Source organism: Cucurbita pepo, chromosome 12 (assembly GCF_057944985.1).
Source record: "Cucurbita pepo subsp. pepo isolate OVF chromosome 12, ASM5794498v1, whole genome shotgun sequence".
In the NCBI taxonomy this organism is placed as follows: Eukaryota; Viridiplantae; Streptophyta; class Magnoliopsida; order Cucurbitales; family Cucurbitaceae; genus Cucurbita; species Cucurbita pepo.
In genome coordinates this window covers 2,874,538-2,890,633 of record NC_141809.1, presented here as the reverse complement: position 1 = coordinate 2,890,633, position 16,096 = coordinate 2,874,538, and the positions used below count along the sequence as shown (strand labels likewise).

Genomic DNA, 16,096 nt, shown 5'->3' with positions numbered 1-16,096 from the left:
GCGTTCAAGGTCCAAATTTAAAGGGTAGTTTTGGAACTTCTATAAAGAGTCAAGGATAACGTTGGAATTTTCAAAAAAGTTATAGTATTTTTAAAATAATGACAAGATTGAAGGGTATTTTTTAGGTATAATTTAGCCTTATTTAATCGTTAAACTAATAAAAATATCCCTAAAGTTTCTATTTTATCTAAAAAAAATATTTCTCCACTTTTAAAAAGTTTAATAATATCCTTAATCTTTCGGGGAAAAGAAAACTATTAATATTTTATTTAGTTTTAACATTTTAAAAAATTATTTTTTTTTATGAATAATACTAGATTTAAAAAATATCCATAAGATTTTAAAAATAACATTAACATTCTTTACCTTTATAAAAAAAAAAAAATCTTACCGTCAATATTACTTATCAAAATTAAATGTTTTAATATTATTTATCAAATTTAATAATATATATATATATATAGATAGACAGACAGACCATGTTCACATATACACATACATACATCACTGGACCCGAAAAAAAAGATTGAATCAATAAAGATTAATATATATATATATATATATATATATATATATATATATATATATATATATATATATATATATATATATTTATTTATTTATTTATTTATTTATTTGTCTAAATCAATAAATAAAAAGAAGAAAAAAACAATTTAAACTGATGAACCATCCAAAAAAGAAAAGGAAAATGCCAAAAATTGTAAGAACAGTGTAAGAAAATTCCACGTTATTATTTCCAAGAAATCGACAGCTCACACGCACGAATTTAGACACGTGTGGATGAGTTCAACCGTCGGATAATATTCAAATAAATTAATTTTATGGCAAAATTATTGGATGTTTTTTTTTTTTGTAAAATTATTTTTCAAAATTTAGAAATTAAAAGGATATGCTTTGGAACTACAAAAATAAGACAGATATCAATTTGAAGAAAAAAACAGTATTTTAGTAAAAAAAAAAAAAAAAAAAAAAAGTAAAATTACAGATACATCCCTCCTGGACATATTTGGTTACTGCCATTTTTTGACATGCATATGGACCCAATATGTAATTTTATTCCAAATAAAATCTTAGCAAGAATATTAAATTCTAACCAATAATTACTTTATATATTAAAAAAAAACCAATATGTCCCTGAATATTTTTTTTAATTATAAAACAAATCTTCCATTTTTAAAATTTTTTCAAATTTAAAATATTTTGTATGAACAAATACATATTTACATTTTTATTTAAATATAAAATTACTTGTATATTTTAATTTAATTATATTTGGAATAAGTTCAATTTTGGTGGGCATGTTTTATTTTTATCTTAAATTTGACTACTTTTAGTTTTTGCTTTTTTTTTAGGAAGCATTTAATTATTTAATTTAAAAAGAAAAAATTGATATTTAAATGGAATAAAAAGAAATGTAATATCAAGATTTTTTTAGAAACCCATTTTCATAACCTATTTGATAATAATTTTAGATATTTTTGTTATATACTATTTTAGATTAATTATTATATGATATTTCCTTCAAATAAAAATGTTACTATATTCATATAACATTTCATTAATAGATTATTAAATTCACTATTTAATATTATTTTTATGTTTTTGTTTCAAATATTATCTTACACTTATTATTATTATTATTATTTTTTTTAGATTTCTCCATTTCAGATTTATTTTATTTTTTAAAAAATATAAATTATTCTCAAAATATTGTTAATTTATTCTTAACTATTTTTTTTTTTAATAATAATATTTAAATAAATAAAGAAAAGCTGTCGTTATTTATAGTGTCCGTTGTGAAGTCTGTGAAATTGCTATTTTATTTGCTATCCATATTTATCTGTGGTAAGAAAGCGATCGATTCTTGAAGGGAAGGAGCTATGGCGGATGAAGCAAGGAACGGGAATGGCCATGCCTGTTGCCGCCATGGACCGGGCTACGCCACTCCTCTCGAAGCCATGTCCGGTCCTCGAGAGACTTTGATCTACGTCACCGCCGTTTACACCGGTAACGTTCATTACCACCACCACTGGACTATCTTCATCTTTTTTTTTTTTTTTTTTTTTTTTTTTTTTTTTTTTTAAATTTAGTTTATTGACAGTTTGATGGAGATTTGAGAGTGTGTTTCGCCGATTTTGTAGCTTGATTTTGTTTCTTGATGTGTTTATGCAAAATGAGTTAGAGTTGATTCTGGATGAACTGTTTGAAGTCTGTTTGAGAAATTGTTTGAGTTGTACGAGAGGGAGAGAGATTAGAGAGATAGGAGAAATTTAGTGTTTGATTTTAGTTGGATTAATGGTGGAACTATTTTGGATGTTTGTTCTGAATTGTTGTTTGTAAACAGGGACTGGGAGAAACAAGCCTGACTATCTGGCGACGGTGGATGTTGATCCTAATTCTCCTAATTATTCTAAAGTTATCCATCGATTACCTGTACCGTATCTTGGGGATGAATTGCATCATTCTGGGTGGAACTCTTGTAGCTCTTGTCATGGAGATCCTACTGCAGATCGCCGCTATTTGATCCTTCCGTCGCTTGTGTAAGATATCGAAGTTTTCTTTTGAACTTTAAAACGATTTCTCCTTTTCTTTACAGAAAATTTCTAGAAATTTTGAGACTGTCAAGTGTTTTTAACGAACAAGGATCTTCTAAACTGCTTTATCGCTTGAGTGCATGTGAACTTATTCTGTTTTTCTCATCAAACGTCCAAGTTCACGAGTGATTTTTGGATTGGCCTGGTCTGGGATATACTAGGAATTAGAAATTAAAGCGAGTGAAGAACTTAAGTGAAGAATCCAATTCTACTCTTCAACAACAGTTTAAATGTAATAGCATTTGTCGAGATGATTTAATTTTCAACGAAGAGTAACTGGGAAGTTCATGATTTCAAAGATTGGCATCAAGTGTTTGTGTAAATTCATTGTTGGTTCTGTTCACTTGCAGATCGGGTCGCATATATGTGATTGACACGAAATCAAATCCCAGCGCTCCATCTTTGCACAAGGTTGTTGAACCTGAAGACATCATACAGAAAACTGGATTAGCTTTCCCTCACACGTCTCACTGCCTTGCTTCTGGTGATATAATGGTGTCATGTTTGGGAGACAAAGATGGAAACGCAGCAGGAAGTGGGTTCCTTCTTCTCGATTCAGAATTTAATGTTAAGGGAAGGTACTTGATATTTTGCTTATCCACAAAGAAATAGCTCTTTTTTGTTGAATCCTTTTTGTGGCTTGATTGATAAATTGATGAGCCAATGATTTTCTTTCTTCTGTGTTTCACAATATGGTTAATCTACATGTTAATTTGTAAGTGCGGATAATGAAGATTTTAGGCATTGATGAATTCGAGGATTTCAGGCAACATATTTGATATTGGATCCACTTTGCCATTGCATTTTGGTTCAGTTTGCATAGCGTTTCTTGATCAATTTTTGCTTCACCAATTATAAACCAGGTGGGAAAAACCAGGGAATAGTCCCCTATTTGGATATGACTTTTGGTACCAACCACGGCACAAAACAATGGTTAGCTCATCATGGGGTGCTCCTTCTGCTTTCACAAAAGGTTTCAACCTTCAACACGTTGCCGATGGTCTGTACGGGAAACATCTTCATGTGTATAGTTGGCCCGATGGTGAGCTGAAACAAACATTGGATCTTGGAGACACTGGCCTTATACCCTTGGAAGTGAGTTTGTAATAACCTCTTAGATGCAGCCTCCTTTCTTACTGCTTATAACATTTTTCATTTGTCACCAATTGCTGTTGTGTGTGCCTATGTTTACACCAGACAAGATTCCTGCACGATCCTTCCAAAGATACAGGTTATGTTGGTTGTGCATTAACAAGTAATTTGGTGCGTTTTTACAAGAACCAAGACGATTCGTGGAGTCACGAGGTTTGGACAAAAATGAATTCCGGACCCATCTTTGTGCTTGTTCTACTTAGTTATATTCAAATATCTTCCAACTTCTAGACGACTCTGTTTGATGATTGTTTGGTTTTTACCTGTTCAGGTCTCCATTTCAGTAAAACCATTAAAGGTTCAAAATTGGATACTTCCTGAAATGCCAGGTCTCATTACTGATTTTCTCATCTCTCTTGATGATCGCTTTGTGTACTTTGTGAACTGGCTGCATGGAGATGTGAGACAGTATAACATTGAGGACCCTAAAAGTCCCAAGTTAGTGGGTCAAGTGTGGGTTGGTGGACTGATTCAAAAGGGAAATCCTGTGGTAGCTGAGGCAGAAGATGGAACAACATTCCAGTTTGATGTCCCTCAAATCCAGGTCTGCATTTCTACTATCAACTTATCGGTCTTTATAATTTTGAATATTACGACCAAAATTCGATCCTTCGACTTACTAACTTCTTTAGTGTTTGGGAAAATGCTAAATGAGTAAACCCACCGTTTCTTGTTAACTTAAGCTGTAACAGCCTAAGCTCACCGTTAGCAGATATTGTCCTCTTTGGGCTTTCCCTTTCGAGCTTTCTCTCGAGGTTTTTAAAATGCGTCTGCTAGAGAGAGGTTTCCACACCCTTACAAAGAATGTTTCTTTTCCGTCTCCAATCAATCTGGGATCTCACAATCCACCCCCCTCGAGGTCCAACGTCCTCGCTGGCACTCGTTCCTCTCAGCGTCCGTGGGATCTCACATAAGCTTTTCAATCCGATGAACACAATAAAATATCAAATTTCTTCTCATTACCATGTTAGTAGAGCACATGTGGGTTTCAAAAATCAAAGTAATACCCGAGTCTAAACTCGTTTTATGCATAAACTTCTACTCTAAACTCGTTTTATGCGTAAACTTCTACTCACTCTTAGACATGATCTGTGCCATGTCTGATTGAGACGGAAGGTGTTGTTAGTGTTCTTATGATTCGTTGTGGGACATCACAAATAGACAATTAGCTCGGTCCTTAAGACAACTAACGTTGGACGAAGTAGAGCTCATACATAGGACACTTGACATAGACAATTTGAAAGAGTTGTTGATATCTTGTAGCTTCGTTGGAATGTCAGGGACACCGTTTGAGAGGGGGACCTCAAATGATACAATTAAGTTTGGATGGGAAACGTCTTTATGTGACAAATTCCCTTTTCAGCCCATGGGATCGTCAGTTCTATCCTGAAATGGTGCAGAAAGGTTCCCATATGCTGCAGATTGATGTCGATACACACAAAGGTGGGCTCGCTGTTAACCCGAATTTCTTCGTGGACTTCGCGACCGAGCCCGATGGGCCTTCCTTGGCCCATGAGATGAGATATCCTGGAGGTGATTGCACTTCAGACATATGGATTTAACTTGAAGCCATGTCTGTTTAAGAAATTTCTCAATGACCAAAAACTTTGTGCTGGTAGTAGTGTTTCATAATATGGTCATAGTAGTGTTTCATAATATGACTGTAGCAGTCTTTCTATTAGTGATATTAATAAAATGTTGATGATGGAGTCTATATGCCTATTTCATATATTTTTAGGTGAACACGACTCTCCACAATGGTATGATATTGTCCCCTTTGAGTATAAGCTCTCGTGGTTTTGCTTTGGGTTTCCCCAAAAGGGTTCATACCAATACCAATAGAGAGAGTATTCCTTCGTTATAAACCTATGATCATTCCCTAAGTCAGCCGATGTGGGACTTTCATCATCCAACAAAGTGAACTATTTTAGTAGACAATCGAAAAACATAAATTTGAAATCAAGGGTTTTAATAAAACGTCTTTAGACGTGTGTTTGGGTGTTGGTAGCAGATTGAAAAACATAAAATCGAAAGTATTATTATTATTATTATTATTATTTTACCGTAGATGCACCTCTGCCTTCGTAGAGTACATGTTTTACGTTGCATTATTATGAAATGTCTCCAAATGTAATATAGGAGGCCAAGTAGTCATTAAATTTATGTCATAATCCATTGTTCACACGTTTTTTATTCAATTGACTTCTAAAATGTTTTCTTTCAAATGAGCTGCAAATCATTGTTTTCACAGACATTTTATAAAAACATGTTCTCTCAAAACGTGACTCGAGGCTCGACCACGCATCAATGTTCTTTGCAAAGTTCAATTTTTAAACGACTGTCTTAGTCTCGGATTAGAACAAGTAGTGCATAATCGTTGTCTCCTACCAAAAGAATGTGATCGTGACACCGAATAGCCAAACATAGTGTTATTTGGAGGAACTAGAAGTAACAAGAGGATTTTTCTTAATTGAAAAAAAATGAGTGCTAGTCTTTGTGGGTAGTGTGAAGCATGAATGTATTTTTCTAAAATTCTAGACTTATGTTTGCTTACGTCATTTTAACATAAACGAACGTTCCAAAAACGTTCATGTCTCAAATTCATATATTTTTAAGAAAAACAATCAAATTTTATATGGGTACTTTTTTTTAAAAGTCGATCAAAAAATGCATTGTGTTCCAATAGAATATCGGTAAACTTCCATAATAACTTATTGAGTTTATACTTTAATCAAATAATTGTCTAAAAGATCGAGAATAAATAATTAGAGAATGTGGAAGTTAAAGTAAAACGTGTCGACTGTCTCCCATGACCATAAATTAATTATGTAGTGAGAAAAATACCACTAGGATTCCAATCCTAACCATATTTTTATATGAATTAGGACCTAATTGAGAAAAATCAATATTTTTAGCCACCCTATTCGCATAGGAACGCTACACCAACATACACGCGTCAATCATGTAAGTCACCACATGGTATTTAGAAACATATACTTATAGGATTCGCTTAGAATGTATGCATGCTAGTGAATTTACCTTAGGTGGTAGCTTTCCATGAATGACTTTAGGTAATTTGATTATTTTGAGTACGAATGTAATATATGAAGCATTATGAGAATTATCTTAATGTTACAATTATGCTTTGAAGCTTTTGCTATAAATGTATATGTTCAATTCATGCTGAAAGGCGGATAAGAATTTGTGAACCCTGCGCTCTGGGAGCTTGATGGATGTTATCACCCCGTTGAACATGTATGTTTACTTTGCCAGAATTATGCATGATGATGCTAGATGATAGTTGTGCACACCTAGTTGATTTTCATGACTCACTGTTATGATAAGCCTACACATTTGTGGTTAGAGTGACAAGAACTAAGTATAGACCTAAATTTGTGAATGGTGTCATAGCTTCGTGGGGGACCAGGGGGTTCCTGGTTAGGACCCGACTGCTTCTAATCGTTTTAGCATGAAGAATGTGAGACCCACGTTGTACAGACCATTTAGCTGGATGAGATAAGGAGTAGCCTCTTCCCGATGAGGGGGACTATTGTGGACCTAGGTGGTTGCAGGTCACCCCTAGGTAGAAGTTAACAACTAGTCGTATCCCCCTATAGTACATTTTGAGTCGTATCCCCCTATAGTACATTTTGAGGCATTTCATGTCTGACAGGCCTAGACATGGTATTTATGAAACATCATATTTCCTAGAAATACAAAAAGTAAAACACTAGGATATGAAAAGACATAAAGGGTTGAGCTTGTCATGGGCAACATACCTTGGACGAGCATGACCGTGGCACAAGGCTCCATCGCACTGGAAAGAACTCAAGGTCATACTATGTTGTTTTAAAACAATTGGTCTCATGTACGGTGTGTTTTCATTACCTAAGTCCATTACCGATTAACCCACTTACTAGTAAAACGTGTTTGCACGGACGACGAACTTTCATTTTGGTATATTAATGTTTTTGTTTTGATGTTACAAGGTTTATTAAAAGATTTTAGATGCATGTAATGTAATAATGTCTCTGATCTTATGGCTGTTACAATTCCAATTTTGGTTTAAGTTGTACTTCCATTATGGTAAAATTTGGAACCATGAAAAATGTCAATCACAGCATACTCTGCGTTGGTAAAATTAAACGCTCATAATATATATCATTTCACCTTCCCTTTCCATCGCCCACTAATCAATGCACTTCCATTTCCTCTGTTTCTTTCCTTCGCACCCAATCAATGGCGTCGGTTCTCCATGCAGATCCTCTCCTACAAAAGCCCCTCTGCCACACTGATCCCTCTACAGCCATAGCCATATGGAGGAGAAGCTCTTCAGAACCACTTGCTCCACCGATCTCTGCTTCGCCATTTTCACTTCCTTCGCCCTAATCTGGATTTTTCTCTGTTTTGATTACTCCGCTTTCCGTTCCTCCGACAATGGCGTCCTCATCGCTTCCTCTGTCTTCTCCACCAACAAATTACCTCTCCAGAATCCTTGCTCTGGCCGCTACTTGTTCATCCGCGACATTCCGAGTCGATTTAATCTCGATTTGATTAGAGACTGCCAATCTCTTACAAGAGGAACCGATAAGTCCGATATGTGTCCGTATTTCCAGAACTCTGGCCTCGGGCCGGAAATCGAAGATTCTCGAGGAGTTTTCTTCAACTGTAGTTTGTTCAAGACGAATCAGTTTCTGTTGGAGGTCATTTTCCACAACAGAATCAAACAGTACGAATGCTTGACGAACGATTCGGCTATGGCGTCAGGTATTTATGTTCCGTTTTACGCTGGCCTCGATATCAGCCGTTACCTATGGAATCCGAATATCTCGGCTAGGGATTCTTCTGCTAGGGATTTTGTTGGTTTGATTTCTGAAAAACCTGAGTGGAAGAGGATGTTTGGGAGGGATCATTTCTTCGTTTCTGGAAGAATTTCTTGGGATTTCAGAAGGAAAACGGATGAAGCTTCTGATTGGGGGAGTATACTCAGATTCTTGCCTGAATCTCACAACATGACGATGCTCTCTATTGAAGCGAGTTCGTGGAAAAACGATTTTGCGATTCCGTATCCGACTTATTTTCATCCATCCAAACGGAGCGAAGTTGTTGAATGGCAGAATCTCATGAGAGCTAGACGGCGCCCTCACTTATTCACCTTCATCGGCGCTCCACGGCCGGACCTCATAGACTCCATTCGAGGTATGGTAATCAAGCAATGTCGAGGTTCATCACTCTGTAAATTCATGGATTGCAGTTCCAATGGTGTTAACTGTGATGATCCTATCACCACCATGAAAGCATTTCAGAGCTCGATCTTCTGCTTGCAACCTCCAGGAGATTCATACACCAGAAGATCAATATTCGATTCGATATTAGGTGGATGCATTCCAGTTTTCTTCAATCCAGGTACTGCATATTCCCAATATTTATGGCATTTTCCTGAGAACCAAACAGCATATTCTGTGTATATACCTGTGAGGGATGCGAGGATCTGGAGTGGGAGTATTGAGGAGATTTTGAAAGGGATTTCGAAAGACAGGGAATCCGCCATGAGAGAAGAGGTCATAAGAATGATTCCAAGAATAGTTTATGCAGATCCCAGATCGAGTTCGTGGGATTTTGAGGATGCATTTGATTTAGCCATTAAAGGAATTCTTGAAAGAGTTGAAGATGTTAGAAGGAAGATTAGGGAGGGGAGAGATCCTGGTGAAGGATTTGATGATCCTGATGACTTTAAGTATACATTTTCCAGTAAAGACTGAGAAAAATGTTGGAGATTTTGAATGAAAAACAATGGAAATGAAGATTTGGGAGTGAAAATTGGATCAAACCCATCGATTCATTTGGGATTGTGCTCCACAAATTAAGATCTGTGTTCATATTTCCTCCAATCGCTCCATTTGTTCATGAGTTAGGTCCTTAAATTTCTAACAAATTCATTCTTTTTTCTTTTTAATATAATTTATGTTATCTAATAAATATGCATTTGAATTTTATGTTCAAATTAAAAAAAGAAACAAATTTAATTTGGCATTCCAATGATGGAATTCCATTCATATTCTAAGGATATGTTCTAAATATATCTATTAATTTCTAATCTTAAAAAGTATTCTCAATTTTTTTTCTTAATTTCTCTTAATAAGTGTTATTTTTAATTATGTTAATGTGTGATCAAATAGGCTAGAATTTGTGAATACAAAACTGAAAAATAAGAATTTTGAAGATAATTTGTAAGCCGTCGACCGACGTTTTCATCTACTTTTGCAATTTCATAAATATTTTTTTAAATATAATACCAATAGGAAGGTATTTTTGAACCTTTTAAAAAAATTGAAGGGTATTAATTAAATTTTTTAAAGTTTAAAGGTTTTTTTGAAACACTTTTAAAATAAGATATTTTTGAAACAAAATAGTAACGTTTCCATCCAAAACTCACAACAAAGGTATATTTGAGACTTCTTTTAAAATTTAAGAGTATTATTAAATTTTTGAAAGTTTAGAAATATTTTTTTAGATAGAAATAGAAAGTTTTTATTAATTTAGATAATAATTTATGAAATTTCAATTTTTAATTCAATTATTCCTAAGGTTTTAATTATATACTTAATAGCCCATTAAAATTAAATATTTTAAGAAAAAACATTAAACTAACTAATTTATTAGAAATAAAATTGATCTTGAATGGAATATTAAATATTTAATTTTATATGCTCTAAGGTTCATGAATTTTTTACCTTTTAAATGTCAGACAATTCAAACTGAAATGTGGAACAATTTAAAAAAAAATAATAAATAAATAAATCAATTTCATTTACGTTAAACAAAAAATTGAAGAAATTAGAGGTAAAAATTGGAAAATACTTCTTAGAGAGGATTTCCATCGAGCAATGAAAGACACTATAAATTCATAAAAATCGAGAGTCAAAACCCAAATTCTATCATCTTCCATCTCCTCCTTCACTGTCCATCATACCACAACGCCCTCACAAGCCAGTTTAGATTAGATTAAAAAAAAAAAGTTTCAGCTAAAGCCAGCTAAATAGGTGGTCTTACTGTCAGTTTGGTTAAAAGTTAATGTTTGTATGACCGACAAATGTTAATATTTCAATAATAAAAAAAAAATAGTATTAATATTTGACTCGATGTGCCCTGTGGTATATGCACCTCTACATGGGGAACATTCTTTTTATGTACACAATCATATAAACAAATGCCAATGGATGAAGGAGATATGAACACAGTTCTTACTCTGTGAATCATAATCCCAAATGAATCAGTGGGTTCTCCAATTTTTCACTCCTAAATCTTCCTTTCCATTCGAAAAACGATCGAAGTGTTCTTTGCCTGGAACGCAGTGTTCTTTGTCTCTCCACCGTTGGAAAAACTCAGTGTTCTTTGTCTCTCCACCATTGAAAAAACTCACTTATAGGTCAACTCAGTGTTCTTGGTCTCTCCACCCTTAGAAAAACTCATCGGTGTTCTTGGTCTCTCCACCCTTGGAAAAACTCACTGTTCTTGGTCAACTCAGTGTTCTTGGTCTCGCCACCCTTGGAAAAACTCACTGTTCTTGGTCAACTCAGTGTTCTTGGTCTCTCCACCCTTGGAAAAACTCATTGTTCTTGATCTCTCCACGCTTGGAAAAACTCACTCCACCCTTGGAAAAACTCAGTGTTCTTTGTCTCTCCACCATTAGAAAAACTCAGTGTTCTTTGTCTCTCCACCCTCGACATCGAGTAGTATTTTCACAAATTGGTATAAGAGCGTTTATCGTTACTGTGTGAGATTTATTTCACAAACTAGTGAGATTTATTTAACAAATTGGTATCAGAGCCAAGGGCGAATGTGATAGTCAAATGCCGCTACCACTATTAACGAAGACAGACTACGAGAATTGGAGCATCCAAATGAAAGCTCTCTCGGTTCTCAAGATGCATGGGAGGTGGTCGAATAAGGTTTCGAAGAACCAAAAGATACCACGGGTTATACGGCAGGACAAAACAAGGCGTTAAAAAAGTTGCGATCAAAGGATAAGGCGGCATTATACATGTTCTTTTGAGCCGTTAACGAGTCGGGCTTTGAGAAGATTGCTAGTGTAACTACTTCAAAAAAAAAAAAAAGCGTGGGACACTTTATGAAAAGTGTTTGAAGGAACCGATCGAGTCAAGCAATTGTGTCTCCAAACTCTTTGTGGTGAGTTGGAGAGCATGAAGATGAAGGAGTCAGAAAATGTTCTGACTACATCACGCGTGTATAGACTATAGTAAACCAACTCAATTGAAACGGAGAAATGTTATCTGAGACGCGGGTTGTGGAGAAGATCTTGAGGTCATTAACCAACAACTTTGAGAATGTTGTATGTGCGATAGAAGAGTCAAAGGACCTAGCGACATTCACGGTCGATGAGTTCGCCAGTTCTCTTGAGGCACACGAGCAACGTAAGAAGAAGAAGGAGGAAACACTCGATCAAGCACTTCAAACCAAGGCATCGATCAAAGATGAAAAGGTACTCTACTCTCAAAATTTTCAAGGTAGAGGTTGTGGTTGTGGAAGTCACAGAAAGGGTCGAGGTGGTCAAGGCAGCAATAATGAAGGATACTATAAGGAGACGAGACAGTCGAGCCAAGTAAATTGGCGTGGAAGAGGACGCAGTCAAGGAAGAGGCAGTCGACCAATTTATTCCAACATTCAGTGCTACAAATGTAAAAAATATTCTCACTATGCGAATGATGGTAACTCCGACAAATGTTACACTTGTGGCAGAGTGGGGCATTTTGCAAGAGATTATCGAGCCGATAAAAAGGTGGAAGAAACTATCAACCTAGCTTTGGATGACGCAACAAACGAAGGTATTCTCTTGATGACCCAAAATGAAGATCTGAAAGCACAAGAACATAGCGATGCGAAAGACGATGACGGTAGTCGTGAGGCAGTGGAAGCCGTTGGAAATGAGGTAATATGCAGCGGATTTGACGAAATCGCTATATTAGAGACGAGAAAATCAAAGAAGGATGAACAACTGGATAATAGAGAGCTTAAGCTCGAAGAGAGAGAGCTTCAATGGCGGGAAAGAGAATTTGAGAAAGAAAGAAGAAAGAGGATGAGAATGAAGAGAAAATGGAAGAAGAAAAAGATGGAAGGGAGAGAAAGGAGGGTAGAAATGCAGATTGAACATGAGAAACAGATGATGCAAATGCAAGCGGTAATCCCTTCAAAGTCCCAAAACAATGGCGAAGAAGAAGCCCACACGATCGGCAAACGAGCCAAAGAAACTGTCGGATCATGAGAAGGAGAATAGAGATTCAGAGAAACAACTCAAAACTACCGTGGGTAAATCTGTGGAGAAGTCTCAATTGCAGACGTTGAAATCGACGAACGAGTGTCTTTCGAAGGAGAGAGTAGATATTGAAAAAGAAAAGAAAGATTTAGAAATGGAGATTGAAGGGTTAGAGAAGAAAGTGGCTGAGCCGAGTGAGAGTTCTTTCCCTCTCAAAGAGGAGAAGGAAGAGAATGGGAAGGAAATGTATGAGCTTGTAAAGAAAATGGAAGAAGGTGTGAGAAAAAGAATGAGTTATTAATGGAGACGGATGGTTTAGTGGAAGAGTTAATGAGAGAGGAGAAAGATGCAGAGATGTTAACTCAATAGAAGAGAGATTCACTTGATGTGAATATGAATCAAGTCCAACAAGAGGTAGTGAGTCTAAGACGTACGATTGAGATAATCACTCGTGATAAAGCCGAAATGTAGGAGGCAAAAGTGGAAGTGAAAAATGTCGTTGTGGACTTGCGAAGGGAATTGAGTAAACCGAAAGAAGCTGTAACGTCTTTGACTGAGTCGAACGTGGCTGAGAACAGGAGAAATGAGGAGTTGCTGTCTCAAATGGGCTGTTTTCAAGAAGCTCCACATGAAGTTTCGTTGAGTTGCTATTTCTAATGAGCTGTTTCGAGAAGCTCCAAATGAAGTTTCGTAAAAAAAAAAAACAAGCTTAGTTTGCTACTCGAGGACAAAGAGAGGAAATTAAAGAAACCACGACTGAACTCGAAAAAACGAAAACGACGCAAGTAGAGTCTTTGATATAAGAACATTCTATCGTTCCTGTGTGAGATTTATTTCACAAATTAGTGAGATTTATTTAATAGAAAATGTATACTTAGAATCACGAGGGTCATCAAATCCTTCACCAGGATCTCTCGCCTCCCTGATCTTCCTTCTAACATCTTCAACTCTTTCAAGAATCCCTTTAATGGCTAAATCAAATGCATCCTCAAAATCCCACGAACTCGATCTGGGATCTGCATAAACTATTCTTGGAATCATTCTTATGACCTCTTCTCTCATGGCGGATTCCCTGTCTTTCAAAATCCCTTTCAAAATCCCCTCAATACTCCCACTCCAGATCCTCAAATCCCTCACAGGTATATACACAGAATATGCTGTTTGGTCCTCAGGAAAATGCCATAAATATTGGGAATATGCAGTACCTGGATTGAAGAAAACTGGAATGCATCCACCTAATATCTGTTGACTCTGGCAATTCGGAGGACAATGTCGACGAAAAATAGGCCGAAGGTTTCTTCGAAAGAAAAATTAGCGGAAGTGAAAGGAGAGAGGGAGAGAGATTCACTCACATTTGCTCAAGACTCGATATCTTATTTTACTTCAGTTGAATGGTTTAAATAACAAATCTAATTACAAAAATAGAAAAACCAATTATACAAAAATAGAAGAAGTGGACGAAGACTTCGCCCAAATTGCCAAAACAATGGCCCCTAGAATCACGCTCCTCCATTCGCGTAAATTCAGATGTTTTACAAACCTAACTAAATAAGGCATGGCTTTTATTTAACAATCTCCTCCTAAAAGCTGTACCTTATTATTTGAACTCCGATCTTTGAGCGTAGTTCTTCGAATTTCACCCGCGCCAGGGACTTGGTGAAAATGTCTCCAAGTTGTTCCTCTGTTCGGATGAAATCAATCATGATGAGCCCTCGATTTGCACATTCTCGAATGTAGTAGAATCTGATTTCTATATGCTTGCTCTGGTTGTGCAAAACTAGATTTTTTGATCAGGGAGATCGTAGCTTTGTTGTCTACGTATAGCATTGGTGGATCGCTTTCTCTCCCGATGAGTTCTTCCATTAGTCGTGCAAGCCAGATCCCTTGTGTTGCTGCCATCGAAGCGGCGATGTATTCTGCTTCGCAGGAAGACAACGCAACTACCTTCTGTTTTGTTGATTGCCAGCAGATCGCGCCGCCTAAGAGAAAGTAGATCATTCCGCTGGTGCTCTTACGATCATCAACGTCACCGGCCATGTCACTATCACTGTAGCCGACCAGCTTGAGTTTCTCCTTTCCGCTCCCTGCGCAATATCTTACACCCCAACCTTTGGTTCCAGCTACATAGCGCAGGATGCGCTTGACAGCCACTAGATGCTCCTCCCTAGGTGCTTCCATAAACCTGCTCACATAGCCAACATAATAAGCAAGATCAGGACGAGAGTTTACCAGATAGCGCAGACTCCCGACAATGTTGCGGTAATTGGTGGAGTCGACTGTCGTCGTAGTGCCGGCCTTCCTAAGTTGGAGTCGGGCCTCCATTGGCGTCCTGGTAGGATTACTGTCCACAAGCCTAGTTGTGTCCAGCAGCTTCCTCGCGTATGCACTTTGGCAGATGGAGATGCCGGAAGAGTTCTGTTGCACTTCGATGCCGAGGTAGTAGCTGAGCACGCCGAGATCGCTCATCTCGAAGTTTTTCGACATCTCCTTCTTGAACCTTCCGAGGACTCCCACGTCGCCTCCAGTGATTATGAGGTCGTCGACGTACACTCCCACGATCAGTCGCTTTTTGTCGTGGCCGTACGTGTACATGCCATGCTCAGAGGCACAACGTTTGAATTTCAGTGACAGTAGGGTACTATCGAGCTTCGCGTTCCAGGCTCGTGGGGCTTGTCGAAGCCCGTAGAGTGCTTTGTGCAGGCGCAGTACCTTATTAGGGTTGTCGTTGTCCAGGAAGCCAGGTGGTTGTCGAGCATAGACGGTCTCCTTCAACTCTCCGTTAAGGAAAGCAGACTTTACGTCCATATGGTGAACCTCCCAAGAGTAATGTGCCGCAATTGCCAGCAAGAAACGAACGGATTCTAACCTTGCTACTGGCGCAAATACCTCTTCGAAGTCCACTCCTTGCTTCTGGACGTAGCCCTTCGCCACCAGACGAGCCTTGTGCTTCACAACTTCTCCTTTTTCGTTGCGCTTCAGTTTGAAGACCCATTTGAGCCCTATGGCTCGGTGTCCCGACGGCATATCCTCCAGACTCCACGTCTGGTTCTCGGTG

General features: G+C 37.0%; 1 protein-coding gene and 1 pseudogene across 1 annotated transcript; both read left to right on the top strand.

Moving 5' to 3' along the window:
- The first annotated feature begins 1,829 nt into the window (after positions 1-1,829).
- Positions 1,830-5,481, top strand: LOC111807118 (selenium-binding protein 1). The gene is made up of 7 exons (XM_023692696.2): positions 1,830-2,028; positions 2,366-2,561; positions 2,966-3,193; positions 3,479-3,710; positions 3,813-3,920; positions 4,039-4,311; positions 5,048-5,481. Exons 1-7 carry the CDS (start codon positions 1,902-1,904, stop codon positions 5,327-5,329), a joined length of 1,446 nt encoding a protein of 481 aa, XP_023548464.2. The 5' UTR covers positions 1,830-1,901; the 3' UTR covers positions 5,330-5,481.
- Positions 5,482-7,960: 2,479 nt separating this feature from the next.
- LOC111807406 (putative xyloglucan galactosyltransferase GT14 pseudogene) lies at positions 7,961-9,698 on the top strand (annotated as a pseudogene).
- Positions 9,699-16,096: the final 6,398 nt, after the last annotated feature.